At 41.3% G+C, this 19,736-nt stretch overlaps 2 protein-coding genes across 3 annotated transcripts in view; both read right to left on the reverse strand.

Moving 5' to 3' along the window:
• Positions 1-2,986, reverse strand: part of LOC132958300 (serine/threonine-protein kinase DCLK2-like) — a 15,968-nt gene extending 12,982 nt beyond the window's left edge. The window contains exon 1 of the mRNA XM_061031036.1: positions 2,448-2,986. Within this exon, the coding sequence (XP_060887019.1) occupies positions 2,448-2,886 (439 nt within the window). The 5' untranslated portion in view covers positions 2,887-2,986. The remainder of the gene's footprint in view (positions 1-2,447) is intronic.
• A 7,357-nt stretch (positions 2,987-10,343) lies between these two features.
• Positions 10,344-19,736, reverse strand: LOC132958190 (NLR family CARD domain-containing protein 3-like). 2 transcript variants are annotated; one of them, XM_061030858.1, is made up of 12 exons: positions 19,613-19,736; positions 18,846-18,942; positions 18,557-18,649; positions 17,837-17,935; positions 16,575-16,673; positions 16,202-16,288; positions 15,651-15,850; positions 13,733-15,500; positions 13,462-13,635; positions 13,153-13,326; positions 12,427-12,473; positions 10,344-12,034 (listed from the first exon to the last, which is right to left on the reverse strand). In XM_061030858.1, the coding sequence occupies exons 2-12, from the start codon at positions 18,932-18,934 to the stop codon at positions 11,505-11,507; spliced, it is 3,360 nt and encodes a 1,119-aa protein (XP_060886841.1). In that variant the 5' UTR covers positions 18,935-18,942; positions 19,613-19,736; the 3' UTR covers positions 10,344-11,504. The 2 variants fall into 2 exon arrangements, with proteins under 2 accessions (XP_060886841.1, XP_060886842.1); XM_061030859.1 differs by lacking the exon at positions 18,557-18,649.

Consider the following 19,736-nt stretch of genomic DNA (forward strand, 5'->3'; position numbering starts at 1 on the left):
ATCATTAATCTTTAATGTGGGTTTATTAAATAAGTGTTATTAATATTAGAAATCATATTAAACCTCTGAGGCAGACTGCAGCCAATCACAGTCACTCTCCAGTTTTACCTTATATGGAGAAAAATGGTTTCCTGTCTCTCACTCTCTCTCTCACACACACACCTCAGAAACACACCTTTCTGTCTCTCTATTCCTTTAACATCTTCACACACACGGACAGGTACCGTGTGTGTGTGTGTGTGTGGTGTGTGTGTGTGTGTGTGTGTGACCTTATCACTCTGCGTGCTGACTTTCACTTTCCTATTCAAAGCAGATGAACAGGACTAAACTGGGTTTTTATTCAAATACTCCTTAGATCGGACGCTGAGGAAACACTTCCAAACTTTTCCTTTTTCCACTTCTGCCCCTCGAAGGCACAAAGAAAACCCTGAACGCCCTGAAAGTCCCGTTTACAGGCCCCATGGCGCTCTGCTGTTTTTATTTATTTCACAAAGTGCTTCAGAGTGGAGCATCTGTCTCGGAGAACGTCTCCGGCTGAACGGCTTCCTGTCTCTAACGCTCATTAGAAGACATTTCAGCCGCTCACACGTCAATATTGATGATAAGTGAAGTTACTCAGCCGCTGGTCTGTTTCTGTTTAAACGACTTTGTACGGAGAGAAATGCTGGACTCAAGCATGTGTATCAAAAGACCTGAGAGGACGAACAACCATACTTTGTATTTTACAGCTTTCAGATAAGTCATTTCTAGAAATTTGATTTGCATCCCGAATTCAAACATCATAGAGAGCTGTCTCCCCCCCCCCTCCTCTCTAGAGTCCATGCTCACTCAGGTCACCATGTGGTGGACTCTGAAGCTTCAGTGTTTATCCAGCTCTGCATGGGTCTGTAAACCTTTCTGTGTTCTAACCTCTCTCCATTTTTCAAAAGCATCTCCAATATTGATCCTAGTTTGAGCACGTTTCTGCTCGTGGAGCTTATTAGAAACATGCAGAGGCTTTTTAGGTCGGGTACAATCACTTCTATCTGAACCACTTCTCTTGCCCGCTTCCATCGCTGCAACACCTGTTGACCTGATAACTGCTCTCATATCTGACAAACAGAGGGGCGTCCAAAACGGCCGTGTGGGGGGGTGTCTTAAAAGCGCCTACCTTCTCTGGTCCAAACAAATCCAGAGCATTCAGGAGCAGAATCTAAAGTTAGAAGGAGGACATACTGGCTGCTGCATTGTTGTCAGAGAAGCCAGCACTTCAACATGTTTCCTTAATGATCAGATAGTAAGATACCTTTATCATCTCACTCTCTACACAGCTCACTGATTGGACCTTTAAGAACACCATGTCCTCTTAGGGCTTCTGTACGTCTATATTTTTACTAAAAAACATTTAACGTTGACTTATGACTCACTCAAAGGTGAATGGTTTGACTCCCCCAACTTTCAGATGTTAGCATAAAATGGATGGACATTAAATAACACAATTAGAGAAAATGTTGTTGAAGCCTCAATGAGAAGCACTTTTATATCTAACTTTATTTTATATTCCTTTTATTACCATTTTAAAGTTTCACCAAATGGATCCAAAAGGAGGGGAAACAAACAACGGGGGACCCACTGGGTGGTGGACTTTACAAAACTACGTTCCTGCCGTTTGCCCTCCATATTGATCGTCCATTCAGCTTTTGATAAATAATTAAAGCGTGTTTCTATGACAGAGCTGACAGGAAGTCGACAGTGAGGACGTTTAAAGAGGATGTTTTAATCAATCGATCTACGGGAAGAGTGTCAGGTTGGAGTAGTTCACTAAGTCTATTTATTCCTACGGGAGAAAACTTTAAGTTTGGTTGTAACTGAGTTATCTTTGACTTTTTTAAATCCAATATTAACCAATCTTACTTCAAGGAAATTGTATGGAAAAAGCTCCAGATTGACGAGATCAACCTAAACATCCAGAGTAACGTTCAAAATCACAAATTTTGCATTGACGTTCGGTCATTAGAAGAGTCCAGATCCAAGCTTAATCCAATTTTTGTTTGTTTTACAAAACGTACAAATTATTTCCTAAACAGTCTTGTCCCCTAGAATAGGTTGACATTTTTGGTTAAAACGCTTTTTTAGCTTTTTTTGCCAACAGTTGGACAAAAGTATTAAAACCAATCCGGAGAAATAATGCTTATCATTAAACTAGAGCAAGCAAGCAGTAAGCTTAGGTTAAAGTTTGGAATCAAGGGGAAACATATCGACCCAGCCTGAAGAAAACAGATCAAGTATATCTTGAGTGTTTGGTTGATTTGTACTGAAAGTGTCGATGCAACAAATCTCTGGTTTTAGTTGCATGAAGTTTAAATGATGAGAATGAAATGAAACAGATTTCCAATAACATGATCAGAAATGTTGAAGGTGAGTTGATTCTGAACGAGGTAGAGAAAAGAGAAGGTCGTGAGTCCTACCTTCCACTAGTTCGTCCATACTCGTGATCTTCTTGTTGCCATCTATAGTGTAGATCGTGCGCACGCCTTGCGGCAGATGCAGGTTATCCGCCAACGAGCGCGTCAGCTCCATCAGCAACGCGTCGTAGGAGCGGAACCGATCGCTGGAGACCGCGTACACCAGACCCTTGAAGTACCGATCTCCGTTGCGATAGAACCGAACCTTTTTGGCCCTTTTCTCCGAGGTGAGCGCCTGCAGGGTTCGGGTCCGGTAGTAGCTGCAGTTGGCGCTGTGGGCCGGGCTAGGGACCAGGCTGCTTCCCCGGGAGCTTGGCCCTGATCCCCCGCCGCCGCCAATAGTACTGGTGGAGTCATCTCTCTTGGTGCGAGGGGAACGTCCTCTGCGAACTTTGTCGCGTTCGTCGAAGTGTTCCAGCTCGAGGGTCTTGCTCAAAGACATGGCGGATACTGGTCCAGAAATTTCCAACAGAATACTTGCTACAAACGATTCATCGTTCAACAGCTGAAAACTTTAAACTCCAATCCTTGTTGGCTGGTTCCAAACTTTGTCCTCGGCTTTAGTTTAAGTAACTCGCTACTGAGCTCCAACTAGATGTGTGGTTTCTTGGCGACTCCCTTGACGACCAAGTGACCTTTTCGAGAACCAGTATAGGAGAACTCTAGAAGCCTATCTGGGGATAAAGTAGTCCTCAAATCGTGGTTTGTAGATTCTCAAAACCCAACAGCTTTCCCTTTGACTTTCAACATGCACTCTCCTAAAACCAGTCCAGATCAGTCCAGTCCAGTCGGCTGGAAGAACCCGGACGGTAACAAGTAGATCCAAAAAAAGATAAGTCTTTTTGTGTGTAGGTATCTGGTCCAAGCTGTGGCCCCTCCAGTTTCTGTCACACCAGTACAAGATGGCACAAGTACTCCCAGTAACCGTCGGAAGGTCAGGTCCCCCTTTTCAATCCAGTGGTATCTTTCCCAGTGTTTCCGTACCAGGAAGACAACGATGGAACCAGACGCAGTTCTTTCTACACCATAAGAATCCTGAAATCCGGGTATTCCAGTGATGCTCTATTCAAGAGACCTACAATGAACATTCAAGTGAAGGCTCAGTGGTTCATTAAAGGCCACTTCGATGCTGTAAATGGACGCTAACCTTGTTGGTAACACCAAAAATCAGACTGTCCGGTTTTGGGATAGTCTTCTGATTCCTTATCATTCCAAGCAGGTCTCACCGGGGAGGTTTTCCTGCAAACTAATTTCAAGCTCCAATCAGAAACATTAAGGCCACAAAACCCACAAACCCAGCAAACGTCTTCTTGATGATATGGACGTCTCTTTGCAATGACCTTCCAGTAGCCCAAGTGACCTGGCTCTAAACCACGTTCACGGCCGGTGTGAGAATCTGTCCCGAGTCCGAGCTTCCGATCCGTCACAATCGTTCTGGTAATCCTGTTCAGAAATTTCTGACCTTGTCACACTTTTTTGTCTCCCGGCGTCCTCGGCACCTCTGAGAAAAAGAAATGACAAATCACATGGTTTTAGAGATCCCATCCTCAGATACGCAACAAACCGGCAGAATTCAGGCTTCACACAACACTCCTGATACAAAAAAAAAAGGAAAATGATACTGGATTTACTCGTTTGAGATGACTAATCACATGGTTGCATTTACGGTTGAATTCTGAGCACAATGCTTTGCAGAAATTGCCTCCCTTTGGAAACCATGAGTATCTGTGCCTCCCATAGCTTTGCATGCAGCCCGGTCTAATTTAAAATGCAAAGGAGGTTATAAGTTACAGACACTCACCTAATTTTAGGAAAATTAATTCCCTGAAGGCCAGAATAAAGAATTCCCATTGATTCCCACTTGAATATGAATCACCTGAAGCCTGGGTCAAATTGGAGCTTTTCCATGAATGATAGTGAAACCTGAGAATCCTCCTTCATCAGATAAATGAATTGACTTTCTCCATCTATCCGCCCAGACACTGCTAAGCTGTGCTGTCAGCGCCATTCACACACACACACACACACACACACACACACACACACACACACACACACACACACACACACACACACACACACACACACACACACAGGGAGAGGGAGGCACCTACCAATAATGCCGTGAAACCGGTTTGTTGCTATGGAGGCTTTCTCTTCTTCCCGTGTTCCGGTTCGTTTAGTTGGATCCTGGCTCCGCTACGGCTGCGCAGACCCGGTCCAGGCCTTTCAGCTTACCGGGGATTCGGGGATGCAGCAGCGGCAGGTTGCACCGGAGGAGGACCGGGATGCACTGAGGCAGGCGGGGGATAGCAGCATGGCCGCTGCAGCAGAGAGAGAGAGGAGAGACCCGGCTAAACCCCCCCCGCCCCTCCCCTCTCATCCGCGGCTGTACGTGATGACAACGTCCCTCCCTCCCTCCCTCCCTCCCTCCCTCTCTCTCTCTCTCTCTCTCTCTCTCTCTCTCCTGTCTTTGTATAGCTCGCTCTACCATCCCGTCACCCTCTCCTTCTTTTGTCTCTCTCTCTCTCTCTGAAATTCAAATGAAGTTTGTTTTATTGTCTTGACTGTTGCAGCCAGCATGAATATTCAAACCCCTCAGTGTTCAACCCTACAAACACACATGGAGCAAAAACGGGAAATCCAACTAAATCAATGATTTAATTATTTTAAATAAACTGTAGGATGTAAACTGTTTGATTTAGGAAAATGTGGTTATTTGCTTCCATCTAGCTTTTTGGATTGACACTTCTGTACACTGAATATATGAGGGACAAAAAATGACTAAAGTATAAATAAATAAATAACTAAATGTTGGGAGAAATGCATACAATAATGTATAAATAAATAAAGAATTAAATAAATGCATCAATAAATATATAAATAAATATATTCATATATTTATTTATGTATTTCTGTGTCCATGTTGTACAAGGAAAAGTAAATATGTAAATTAAGTGGGCCGTCCTAACATTACTGAAGGAGGATTGGTCAATTTTGAAAAACAGACAGAAGCAAATTTACATAAATACTTTTCCTCTTACGACCTGGACACAGAAATAAATAGATGTGTAAATGTAAAAATACAGAAATAAATTAATAACTCAATGAATGTGGAAATGTTGATACATATATAACTGTAGAAATACGCTAATAAATAAATACATGTAAGAATATATAAATAGCCTTTTTCATTAACAAAGTGTATTTATTATTTATTCATTGATGTATTGTTTTCAGCATTTATATATATATTTATATATTTATTTATACATTATTGTATGCATTTCTCCCAACATTTATTTATTTATACTTTAGTCATTTTTTGTCCCTCATATGAATACTGAGCATTAGCTTGGAGGCAAGCCACAATTTACTCCAAGCCGAGGATTATCCCGACATAAAAACTCCATATTGTCTAATTTTAATTTCTCTCTATAAAAACGAGACAAACAAGTTGAAATGTGGAACTGCTGAGTCATTACCTTTAGACAGAACCAGTCAAAACATTAGCATAGGCTACACTAAGGAAACTGCCTAACTGTTAGCTTGTGCCTAGACAAAATAGTTTGGCTCAATACTATGTACTTTTTGTTGATATGATCAGAATATTAAAGTGTTAATTGAGTTTTGGTGTTGCATGCTGTTGTGTAGTCTACATTTGTCTGCCAGAGCAATGTAAACTTAGCTTAGCATCAAAACTGACACCAGAAGAAAACTGTTAGCTTTACACCTGAATAAACACACCTTTACACTTGTTTTTGTCATAATCTAAAACATTTTTAATTGAGAGGTACATTTTGATAAAGGTAAACAACCAGGTAACTTTTGCTTAGTAGGCTATAACCGAGCAAAGGAAACAACTGTTAGCATGTTAGCAAGGAACTAAACCATAAATAATGGATTATTAATTACTATAATGGCTTGAGTAATAAATAATTCTCGGACATAAGTGAGGTAAATATTTGATGAGGCCATGGTGTGCACGGCTCATTTTATCGGTTATGTTGCTATTGTCTGTTTAGCTGTACATGAAATCCGTATTATGATAATAACGATCAACAAAGACTCCAGCGATGATCCGATATCAGACGGAATAATTTGAGTGAAACAACATTTTATTTATTTGGGAAATGATCGAAGCAAATTCAATATGGTTTACATTTAAGCAATCAATTCACTTTGTTTGTCAAACATTAAAACTAAGCTTGAATCGATAGAGTATTAGCTTAGCTTAGCATCAAAACTGGCAACACAACAAAAACAACCACTTTTAGAGATTAAACAAACATGATGTGTTGTAGCCCGACCGATTAATCGGCCGATCGGTGTCCACTAATTTTATCGCAGATATGCGCCGTTACCACTAGATTAATTCACCAGCAGAGGGCGCTATATGGATTACAACAAGCGTTATCACTCTCCAGGGTGTTAAGCGGTGATGCACAGATATACGCAGTTACTTTCCAGGTGAGTGACCATCTTGTCTTAAATGTGTCTATATCCATCTCTGCAGATCGAAGATAGATCTAAGAAACATATCGACCGATATATCGGTATCTGATTTCTTATTTATATCCATATCGGCCCCTAAAATCCCATATCAGTCGGGTCCTGATGTGTTATTGGGTGCTTGTACCTTTGAACAGAGACAGGAGAACTGTTGCCCCCTGTGTGAAGTTTTTGTGCTAAGCTAAGCTAAGCTAAGCTAAGCTCAGGTCTTCTGGCTGTCGCTGTATCGACATACTGTACATGTATCAGTGATATTTGTCTTCCTGTTGTTTAACACTTGAATAGTAAATAAGTATATTTCCTTTAAATACATTCAGTTGTGTCTTCTTGATTGTTTGGCATTTATTTTTAGAATATATAACCAAACAAACTTCTACTACCCTGCATCCTTCTTTTGTGGAAGTCAGAACTCTTTGAGGAGAAACATGAATGAAAAGGCCCCACCCTCCCTCAGTTTGTCTGAGAGTGACAGCTGGGACCCGAGGCAGCCAGACGGCCCCGCCCTTTAATGTCAGCCAAATCTGTGAAGCACTCATACAGATCTGTGGACAAGCCATTATGTTTCTTTACACGTGGTGGTTCTTGGAGTTTATTAACGGTCTAGTGAATGTAAATTTTCTTCATGTGTGACTTAAGACAAAGAGTGCTGGTTTGTTCAATTCAAGAGAAACAGTACACAATTTAAACCCACTTCCTAAACACACCAATCCTCAGCTTGTTCATCAAAAAGACACAAAGAAATCGGGGTTTAACTTTAGTACTCACAGACACGTTTATCAGACAAGTACTGGGACTGATGCTTTGTGTAACATGAGCGCCCTCTGCTGGGGCCCGTGCAGACTTGACCGGTGCAGCCCGTGTATCGTTGCCAGTCTGCACCATGCTGTCCCCGTGGTAAGTTTATGTGTAGGCCTAATAAGCTTGGCTGAAATATTTTTAAATAAGATACATTTTTCTTTATAAGAGTCATATTTTTCCATTTAACATGTTTGTGAGAATCTCCGAAATTATTATAAAAACTTTTCTGTGACTGTATTACTCTGTTATTGAGTCATTTAGGCTCACCACGTTATGTTATGTTTTAGCAGTGTTGGAGTTTATTACTACATGAGTGGCTGTGAGAGATCGTATGCTCCTGTTGTTTAAAAGATTAAACAGCGTGCTGGTGCTAAAAGTGAAAGTTTATTTCTGATTCATCACACAACACAAAGAGAGTACACAAATGCAGTTAAAGGAAGTAACTGAAATGATACTGACAAAAACCTTGATAAATATGAATACATCACTAACATACACAACACAAACATAAAGATTTAAGGGCTTTTCACTAAACACCAAATGTTATACAATGTTAAAAAAAAACAAGCTGCATGAAAATCTTAATCATGCATCTTAAATGAAATCTGAGTTTAATTTAATTTGTCAGGGATCATGTACACCAGCGGTGTCCAAACTTTTTTTCTTGCGGGCCAAAATAGTCGTGTTAGAATCGCTCGCGGGCCACAGGTTTTGTTTTTTAAAATATAGTTTTAAAAATAGTAAGGCTTTGTAGATCAGAATCAAAAGGCTCGCTAAAGAAACTCTTTAATAAAAAGAAATCAAATATTTTGATTATTATTATTATTTGTTTTTTTCTCAGAGCCTGTAACGTGGTTCATGTTTTTTGGAAAAGCTTTCTGCATTTAGCTCAGGTCATTAAATGGTTAAACAACAGTCCGCTTGTTTGAAAAAACTTTGAATACGTTTTTTTTCATAGTTTACAAAAAAATGTGGAAAATAGTAAAAGCTGTAGACTTAAAAAAAAAAAAAAACATGTTACTGAACATTTTCTATTTGAGGAATATTGATCAGTTCTTGTTAACATGAAAAATAAAAATAAGATAATGTGATAATCTTAATCGAGGCCTCAAAATCTTCTGATTCTTCATTTGAAGTCACGGGCCGCAAAAAATCCCCTCAAGGGCCTCAAATGGCCCTCGGGCCGCACTTTGCACACCCCTGATTTACACCATACATTAATCTCAATTAATGAGAGCTGGATTCCATCTGGGCAGGTTTACACAAAAACAATACCAAACACAATTAAACACTTCAAAATGAAAAGCTAATAAAACCAGATAACATTATAGCCTAATAACCTAAAACCTACCACCCTCCCAAGTTTACCTCCACCACACCCACACAGAGCATACTACCACACCACCCCCCCACCCACACAGAGCATACTACCACACCACCCCCCCACCCACACCCACAGAGCATACTACCACACCACCCCCCCACCCACACAGAGCATACTACCACACCACCCCCCCACCCACACAGAGCATACTACCACACCACCCCCCCACCCACACAGAGCATACTACCACACCACCCCCCCACCCACACAGAGCATACTACCACACCACCCCCCCACCCACACAGAGCATACTACCACACCACCCCCCCCACCCACACACACCCACACAGCATACTACCACACCACCCCCCCCACCCACACACACCCACACAGAGCATACTACCACACCACCCCCCCACCCACACAGAGCATACTACCACACCACCCCCCCACCCACACACACCCACACAGCATACTACCACACCACCCCCCCACCCACACACACCCACACAGCATACTACCACACCCCCCGCCCACCCACACAGAGCATACTACCACACCCCCCGCCCACCCACACACACAGAGCATACTACCCCCCCCCCCCACAGAGCATACTACCACACCCCCCGCCCACCCCCCACACACACCCACACAGCATACTACCACACCCCCCGCCCACCCCCCACACACACCCACACAGAGCATACTACCACACCCCCACCCCACCCGCCCACCCAAAAGAGAATGGTCTTGTATGTACGATAAGAAATCATGACCATGAGAAATGGATACCATAAACAAGTTAAAAAAAGATTATAGACTTAAAACTCAGTCCCATTTCTAATCTTAACTTCTTCCCCTTGTGTTCAAGTGCCTTTTTGCCCCTCAGAAAAGAGGTACAAGGGGTAGTGGTGAAACCTCCCCCTACAAAATGGGACGACCCTTCAAGACGCTGAAACGTCATCAGTAGTCGTCGATGGTAGTTACTCAAACAGACGGGACATCGTTACCTGATAGGCATAACACTGGGTTTGGAGTGTGCCTGAAGAATCTCTGTTCAAAGGGCCGTGTAGCCCCAACACTTCCTCCTACCCCTCCATTCCTACAAGAATCAGGACAACCTTCCCCCTAGCGCAAAATGTAAGGGCAGGGCTAAGTCGTAGGGAGAAGAGGTATACTGGGACTGAGAGTCTACAGACGTGCTAATCACTCTTTAAGGCTGTACATAAAACTCATGTTAGCATGCTGATATTCTCCCAATGCTGACGTTAAACAGTTAAGTTATTGTTATGTCCACCTTCTACATTAGGTGGAATAGCAGGCTAACATTTTCTAATATGCACTTAACACTGAGTAAAGATGATATTGATGGAAATGTTGGTGTTGCAAAAATGTTCAAATAATATATATGATATATAAAAGTTTCAGCAAACAGACCCCAAACCTAAAACAATGAATACTGCAAACAATTACAACATAATTCATAACCAGCTGATACTGATACCAACAGGTTATACTGGTATGACCTTTGAACACAATCTGCTTTTTATAGTCTACATATCATGGGTCATTTAACATTTTCTGTAAAGATGACAATGGTTGGTTTGTAGTATGTTATAACCCTGAAAAAATGTTAAAAAAAAGATTATATCATGCATTTTTTATATGCCACCACTTAGGTTACACTATGGTGGGGTTCGGACACAAAAACAAATATATATTTTGATGTTATATAGCAGCATACTCGAGTCCCAGTGATTGGTTAATCCATTCTATATTCTGTATTGATGTAAAAAAAAAGGAGGATGAAATGATTCGAGTAAAAAGTAGCAAGGATTTTTCTGCCTCAGCATGAGGTGCAAAAATAAAGTTTATACGAGTAAACAAAACGACTGAGCTTGTAATGCTTCATAAAGTTACCGGTGTAGACTTTTGAAAGATTGGACTATAAAGAAACAGCTTGAGTCCTCAATGAATTAGAAGTCTTGTTCTTTTACTGCCTTGCTTAAGGAACTTTCTTACTCCTACTTTTCAGCACAAGAGAAACTTTAAAGGTTCACTGTGCAACTTTCTGAGCAGATTTTCAGAACAAAACAATGCTCTTTATTCTCCCTCTTCTCCTCCTTTCTCCACACTTTCCCCCGGACCCTCCCGTCCCGTTTCACTAGCAGAGTTCTGTGAGGCAGACACAGCAGCAGACAAGTGCTAATCTAAAAAACTGAAGTCTATGACCAATTTCTAATAACGATATGCATCTCAAAGTTGATTCGGTTGTTAGAAAGTTTGTTTTTTTAGACCATAGAAAGTATTTTATAAGATTTCGTAAGTCTGTTGGTTCTCCTGGGGATGACCCTTCGTTTCAATGCCTCATACAGCTCCACTGATTCCGACCCTACGTTGCTCGTGTAAAAACAGTGCTAGCATGTTTATGTTAGCTGGCATAGTAATGCAGAGGAACCAGCTTGGAGTTCAACAGCAGGATAGACGGGGCTTTTGAACGTTGTTTGAAAGGTATGGAGGCGGGTTTGACTGTCAGAAGAAGCTTTATAGAACGACAGAGTGCCAGCCGGCCAATCAAGGTACACTCCTACCCGACTAGAGCGTGAACTGAATGAAGAAACACTGATTATCTCGTTGTCGTGCAGAACATAACAACCATCTTTAGAGCAATGTAGAAACCAAAATTCATCATTGTATCCCGGCTTGCAATCATTCGCATCCCCTTTCCCCCCAGTGGGTTTGTACATTAACCCAATCCTTAAGGGCTGCAATGCCTCAATCTCCCAGTAGCAGCGCCCATCTAGACCCTGTTCACACAGCACCTGTTGGCTCTGATCTAACATGGCTGTGTCATGGGGATGCCACGGCTGCACTTCCCAGGTCGCCTTTCTGTTCCCTTCAGATAGAGTGACATTATTGTGGGCTGTGTTGGGATCGAAAGTGAGTTCCCGGGCATCTGGAAGTAAAAAAAAACCATTTGATTTCAACAGCATAGACAGAACATAAAACACAGGAGCTTTTGGTCACAGCTGGCAGCACCGAGTACAATGTTGATTGATTCAACTTCAGTGAAGGGACAAAGAAAAAGTCATGGACCTTCCCTCCACAAAGAGTGTCAGTGATCCCATAGAAAAACAAACTTTGAAAATAGCTTCGACTAACAGTTAATTCCCTCCAACTTAATTTTGTACTGCTTGTCAACCATAGTGACAGAGCTTGTTGATTTGAGGAACCACGCTGCATTGAATCTTAGTTTTATTACTGTAGCTCCATCAATGTTAAATGCAAGAAATGTACATCCCCAAACAATTGATGTTCATTTTGGTCGGCAAATCTTCGTATACTTACATTTCTTTAATCCTGGTTTCATCCTGTGAATTCCACCATGATCAACGCTGTGAAGAAACATAAGAGTAAGTATCTAGAATTTATGTTGTTTTAACTGCATCATTTCAAAAAGGATATTTTACTGAAGCTGTTGTCTGTGGGAACTTAATCACTGGGTTATAGTGTAAAAAGTCATATCTACTATCTACTTCTATGTTTTTTTTATAAGAATGCATTGGGTGGAAATTTTCCGACTGTTAAAATACATTTAGGGCGCGATCACACTGGCAATCCGTACCGTGCCTAAGCACGCTTCACCCCTAAAGTCCAGTTCGTTTGACTAGTGTGAGTGCTGCGATCTGCGCTCAAGCACGGTACACTTCCTTGGTCCTGGCACGCTTGGAAGAGGTGTGCTTCGACACGGTACAGTTGTCAAGAAGGCATTATCTACCTACTATTATGTCTAAATCCATTTGAATGAAGAATTACTTTCATCTTTAACATTAAATTCTTCTCTATGGTCTTGTTGGTCAAATGCCTCTTCCCATGACTCTTGGTTATCTTTTCTTATCTAATTGAAGGAGCTACTGCTACGTCCATTGTCCGACTAAGTGCTGAAAACATTCTTAAATAAGAAACCGGATCAGGATGGGAATTTAATCTGCATATACCCTGACGATGCCGAGAACGGCTTGCAGTGTTAATCCAGCAATATACTCTAAATCTAAATCTAAGCGTCATAATTACTTGATGTTTTTGAGCTTGTATTGTTGATCATCTTTCAGCTTAAACAGCTTCTTCTCGCCTTCTTCACCAAGATTGTTGTAGCTCAGGTCCAGCTCCTCCAGATGAGAGGGGTTGGACTCTAGAGCTGAGGCCAGATGAGCACAGCCTTCTCCTGTGACCAGACAACCTGACAACCTGAGGAAACAGAGTGGTTTGTTTGTTAGCATGCATGGTTGGAAATGCACTCTTAGAAAAACCTATCGCAAGTTGTAACTGTCTTGCATCCTTGAACAAATATAAGAGAACCAATGTAAAGAAAATTGAGGATACCTCAGTATCTTCAGTCTGCAGCAGTAACTGGACAGTCCACCACAGAGCAGCTTTACTCCTGAATCTTTCAGGTCATTGTTGCTCAGATCAAGATCTCTTAAAGGTAAGTAGGGGAACTTGAGACCAAAGGCCAGGTGTTCAACCCATTCTTCTGTCACTTTGCATAGTGCTAATCTAGGGATGGAAAATATGAAGGAAAAGTGCAATCATTTAAGGATGAGGCTAAAAATATAATGATGTTTTTATCAGGCTTGGGAAGCATTAAACCTACTTTGCCTTCCTGCTGATCCTCACTGCTGGTATCAGTCTCCTTCTTCCTTCGTCTGTTGTGTTGAAACTCTTCAAGTCCAACAGCTCCAGATCATTCTTCGATACCTGCAGCATGTATGCCAGTGCAGAGCAGTGCAGGGGAGTCAACTCTGTTTTGGAACGCTCTGGCAATCTGAGGTATTCCTGGATTTCATCCTTGACTTTGTGATCCCTCATCTCAACCATGGTCTGGAAGAGGCTGATACAACTCTCTGGAGGAAGAGTCCTTCGTATCGCCTTGAGGTGAGTTAAGATTTTCTTTTTGGTGTCTTGGCTTGGGTCTGGGGATTCCAGCAGACACTTAAGAACTCTACGATTGTCTTCAACCATGAGGCCAAGGAGGAATCGCATGAAGAAGTCCAAGTGGCCGTTCTTTTTCTCCAGCACTTTCTCAACTGTCAGCTTCAGGAGATCAAGTAGGGTATGGTTCTTGCCCTTCAGATTAAGAAAGTCGCTGAGCTCTTTTGTTTTCTGGTTTGTGAAACAGTCATACACATACAGTGCTGCGAAGAACTCCTGTACGGTCAGGTGCACAAAGAAGAAGACCTTTCTCTGAGAAAAGACCTCTTCTTCCCTGAGGACTGCAGTGCAGAATCCAGAGTGGATGATTGCCTCTTTTAGGTCTAGGCCAATATCTTGAAGGTCTTCATCGTAGAAGATGAGGTTGTTCTTCTGCAGCTGGATGAACGCAAGCTTGCCGAGTTTCAGAAGCAAGTCCTTGTTTGTCTTCCACAGTTGCTCTTTGTTTTCCTCTGTCTTCTCATAGTATTTTCTATGTTTACGTATTATCTGGGCGAACAGGAAATGTCCCATCATCTCTGTAAGAGTCTTCGGGATGTCGGCCTTCTCATCTCCTTCAAAGATCTCCTTGAATAATACAGCGGAAATCCAGCAGAAGATCGGGATCTGACACATGATGTCGAGACTCGGCGATGAGTGAATGTGTGAAATTATTCTGTCAGCAAGGCCAGAGTCACGACTGAATCTCTTCCTGAAGTACTCCTCTTTTTGAGGGTCGCTGAACCCTCTGATCTCTGTAACCATGTCGACAAACTCTGCAGGGATCTGATCAGCTGCTGCCGGACGGGAAGTTATCCAGAGTTTAGCATTCGGAAGAAGGTTACTCTCGATGAGGTTTGCAAGGAGATTAGCCACAGATGTTACTTCACTGACAGATGTTACCTTCTTGTTCTTAAAGTCCAGTTCAAACCGACTTTCATCCAGGCCATCCAGGATCACTATGACCCTGGCTCTCACAAGATCCTCTGAATTCTTAAGTTCGTGGAGTACAGGGTGACTTTCAGTCAGAAGCTGATGCAGACTTTTGTCATTTTTACTCAAATTGATCTCTCTGAAAGCAAGACAGAAAATGAAATCAATGTCCTGGTTTTCTCTCCCCTCGGCCCAGTCAAGAATGAATTTCTGCACAGTGAATGATTTTCCAATTCCTGCCACGCCCTTCGTCAGGACTGTTCTGGTTGGTCCAGGCAGAAAGTTGAAGATGTCACTGAGGTTGACCGTTTTTTTAGGAGATTCTGGTGCCGACTTTTGTTTGATACTTCTGAAAACATGTTCATCATGAGGCCCTTCACTTTCTTGAGTGGTGATCAAGAGCGCTGTGAATATGCTGTCCAGAGAGTTCCCTGGGTCACCATTACCTTCAGATACCATCTTAAACTTGTTTTGAATTGCTTCTTTAAACTTCTTTTCTGCCAAAAAAGGACTGTCCCCTGTAACAACGAAAAGCACATTAAATCAAAACATTTTTATTTTGATATGACTTATCAACAAGTACTTTCCTTAAAATGTAACTTTGCAAATTTTCCTTACAGAAAACATGTTCCTTCTTAGGCCAAGAGAAGCTAGTACAAAACACTTACTAATGTATTCCTCAATGTTTTTCTGGAGGTTTCTGGGTTTTTTTCCGCACTTCTTGCAGGGGTAGACTTCTGTTAAATCACTCTGGTCCCAGTCTGAGCCAACACACTGTTTGCATGACCAGTGTCCACAGGCGAAATGGACCGGATCCCTTAAAGCCTCCTTACACACTGAACAACTGGATGACTCCCCAGTCAGCTGGCTGTAGGTATGAACAGGAAAAGGCAAATTATTCCTTGAGTTCCTTTCCACAAATGATCTGTTTGACTCTAATCATCCTCCTATCTACGCTCTCTGGAGAGCTGCCCTCTGCTGATTTGTGTCCTGTGGACGAGTTTTGTTCGTAAAATCATTAACGGCCCGTCTCGTACTGACGCCTGTCCCACACAAAGGAAGGGTCATTTCAAAGACTGAGGAAGATAAAAGCCCGGGCTATTAATAGAAGTTTTACTGTAGACGCCATTTTCTCTGTTGAAAGTTATTGAACTAATAAATCTACCTTGAAACTATTATTTTTAAGATGTAAAAGTTACATATTGTTGCTTTAAATTACCTTTGTTTGTCTTTTTGACGAAAAAGAATCGGCTCGAACATTGATGAATGACTCTTCATAGAAACAAAGCTGGGTGTCGTCTTCTGGCTGTAAGGAGATCAACATGTAAGAGACATTTGACAGATGTGTTAAAAATGTTTGTGACAATGCAAACTTAAAATGTTCTGTTTAATGGCTTTAAGCCAATACATTTATAGGTTTGGTACCACAGTGCTTAACGTCTTGATAACTTGGTAAACTGCACATTTTTCCATTTCTTTTTCTTAAAAAAAAACAAAAGCTTATTTCCATCAATATTAGTTTTTCAGAATCATTCAACCAATTTTGCATGACTCAAAATATTTTCCAAATGATACAAAGTACATTTAATTACCTTTGTTTGTCTTTTTGACCAAAAAGAATCGGCTCGAACGTTGATGAATAACTCTCCATAGAAACATCACTGGGTGCTGGGGAACTCCCTCTCTGCTCTCTGTAAGGAGATCAACAAATGAAACATGTCAAGATCTCTCAAACATGTTTGTACTCACAGTGTTAACTTTAACTCTGTAGTTCAATGGTTTTAACCGAAGACTGTAAGGGAGCACTCACATTATCAAAGTTGTCCCGTACTATGCTTAGGCACGATCGAAGCAGGAGCTTAGTCTTAAAGGAGCAGTATGTAACTCTGACCCCTAGTGTTTAAAATGGATACTGCAGTCTAAATTCTAAACATCATAGAGAGCTGTCTCTCCCCCCCCCTCCTCTCTAGAGTCCATGCTCACTCAGGTCACCATGTGGTGGACTCTGAAGCTTCAGTGTTTATCCAGCTCTGCATGGGTCTGTAAACCTTTCTGTGTTCTAACCTCTCTCCATTTTTCAAAAGCATCTCCAATATTGATCCTAGTTTGAGCACGTTTCTGCTCGTGGAGCTTATTAGAAACATGCAGAGGCTTTTTAGGTCGGGTACAATCACTTCTATCTGAACCACTTCTCTTGCCCGCTTCCATCGCTGCAACACCTGTTGACCTGATAACTGCTCTCATATCTGACAAACAGAGGGGCGTCCAAAACGGCCGTGTGGGGGGGGGGTCTTAAAAGCGCCTACCTTCTCTGGTCCAAACAAATCCAGAGCATTCAGGAGCAGAATCTAAAGTTAGAAGGAGGACATACTGGCTGCTGCATTGTTGTCAGAGAAGCCAGCACTTCAACATGTTTCCTTAATGATCAGATAGTAAGATACCTTTATCATCTACCTCTCTACACAGCTCACTGATTGGACCTTTAGGCCTCCTGATGAACAGCTACAACAGGTCTACCTGTGTCCATCAAATAGTCACATCCCTATTTATGAATAACAGAGGTATGAAGACGTCATCATAATCTAGTGGACACAGTTCAGTTTCCAGAGATTCACAAATAAGATAAGATAACACTTTATTGTCCGTTTGCACAGAAATGTTTTCTTGCATTACAAACTCAGAGATCCTCTCATCACAATCAAATCACACTCAAACATAAAAACAGCAAAAGCTGCATTCAAAATCACAAATGATAAAACTGAATTCACCTCTTTAACCCTCTTTATAAATCTTCACCTTGATATGTTTTAACATGAAAAATATTTTCTATATTTTACAGAATCCTTTAAATTACCTTTGATTGTCTTTGTGACCAAAATCAATCCCCTTGAACATGGATCCATCACTCTTCATAGAAACAACGCTGGGTGCTGTGGAACTCCCCGTCGTCTGGCTGTAAGGAGATCAACATATAAGACGTTTGACAGATGTGTTAAAAATGTTTAATGTTTCACTTTTTGGTAATTGGGCATACGTTTTTCCATTTCTTTTAGAAACTTTGAAAATTAAATACTGGCTCATTGGTGATTATTCATCATGCTAATAAAGCAACTAAAACTAAAGCTTGTTTTTTTAGAATCATTCAAACAATTTTTCAAAACTCTAAATATTGTCCAGAGCAGGGGTCTCCAACAGGTAGCTCAGGAGCTACTGGTCGCTCGCTGGCAGGTTTTCAGTAGCTCGCCTATAGGTTGACCGACTGTGTTAAAAATAAAAATCTGACGACGGTAAATGCACCTCTTCCCACTATTCATATATTTGGCCCATAAAAACAAGTATGATGTTTGCAAATGTTTTCTTTGACATTGATGTGAATTTAAGATTATTGATAAGCATTGGCTTATTGCAATTTCACACATGTACAAACAGAAGCTTCATTCAGCTGAGCTATGTAAATAAATGCAAGTGATTTGATGCAAGTAGCCCTCGGCCACTTTCATTTTTTGAAAGTAGCTCTCAGATGAAAAAAGGTTGGAGACCCCTGGTCCAGAGTATACAGAGTACATTTAATTACCTTTGATTGTCTTTGTGACCAAAATCAATCCCCTTGAACATGGATCCATCACTCTTCATAGAAACAACGCTGGGTGCTGTGGACTCGGTATCACTGAAAGTAGTTTAAATTAAAGTACAAAATAAAACACAGCAAACTGATTGTTGTTTACACATTTACATTTCATGAACCACTGGTGAAACATTGTTCAGATTCTGATACATGAAGAGTCTGCCACAACACTCCCCCTCCCCCCCCCCCCTTCCTCTTGACGCCACACTTCCTCTTTAACGATTGGCTGAAACAGTACCTGATAAGTTCAGCGCTGGTGCTGATTGGCTGTTCAGACTCCTCAGACGGAGGAGCACTGAGCTTCCTCTTCTTCCTCCTCTCAGCCATCTCTTCAGCTGTAACACGAGAGTGGAAACTTTGTAAGAGGTGAGAAGTGTTTGATAACTGCATCACAATAAAACACATTTAATACAAAGACACTACAATTTAAAATGATTTTAAATATAACAGTAAATGTGTTTGTGTGGAGGAAAGGGACAAAAGTTGATCAAAACAAATCAAATCTGGTCAGTTTATTAATTAATAATAAATGGAACTTTCATTTATGATGCATTACATTTCATATTTTATTGAATCATCTTTCCCATGTTATGTTGTTTTGAAGTCTCACATTTCTCTTTTTACTTTCTTTATACAGCAGTGACGTGTTATGATTAAGGGTTCGAATGCGCATGCGTGTTAACTGTCTGAACGTCACATAAATAAATGACGCTCTATCTCTGAAACTTAACCAGAGGCCTGAGAGTTTTATTATTGTGTTAAATCTTAAAACCGTCAGACTACAAACTCCAACTACTGAATTCTTCCTGAATAAAAAACATCAATGACGTAAACAAACCGAATTAACTTGAATTACTCAGGTTACAACATGTGGTTTCATGTTACTGCGCACTTCAACATCGGAGCTGCGCACTTCAGCTGTAAACCACACACGGACACACACACACTCATTAGCTCCTCTGACGTCACAACAGGTGAAACACGAGATCACAAACTACGACTTACTTCAACCCTCCTCCAACACTTCAGTCTCCTTGCTCTTTTTGACAAAAATTCACGGAGGGCAAATAACCGGGAAATCCCCACAGTTTACTTTCGGTTTCGACGCTCCGCCCCCTAACGACTCTCT

This window comes from Labrus mixtus, chromosome 23, assembly GCF_963584025.1.
Source record: "Labrus mixtus chromosome 23, fLabMix1.1, whole genome shotgun sequence".
In the NCBI taxonomy this organism is placed as follows: domain Eukaryota; kingdom Metazoa; phylum Chordata; class Actinopteri; order Labriformes; family Labridae; genus Labrus; species Labrus mixtus.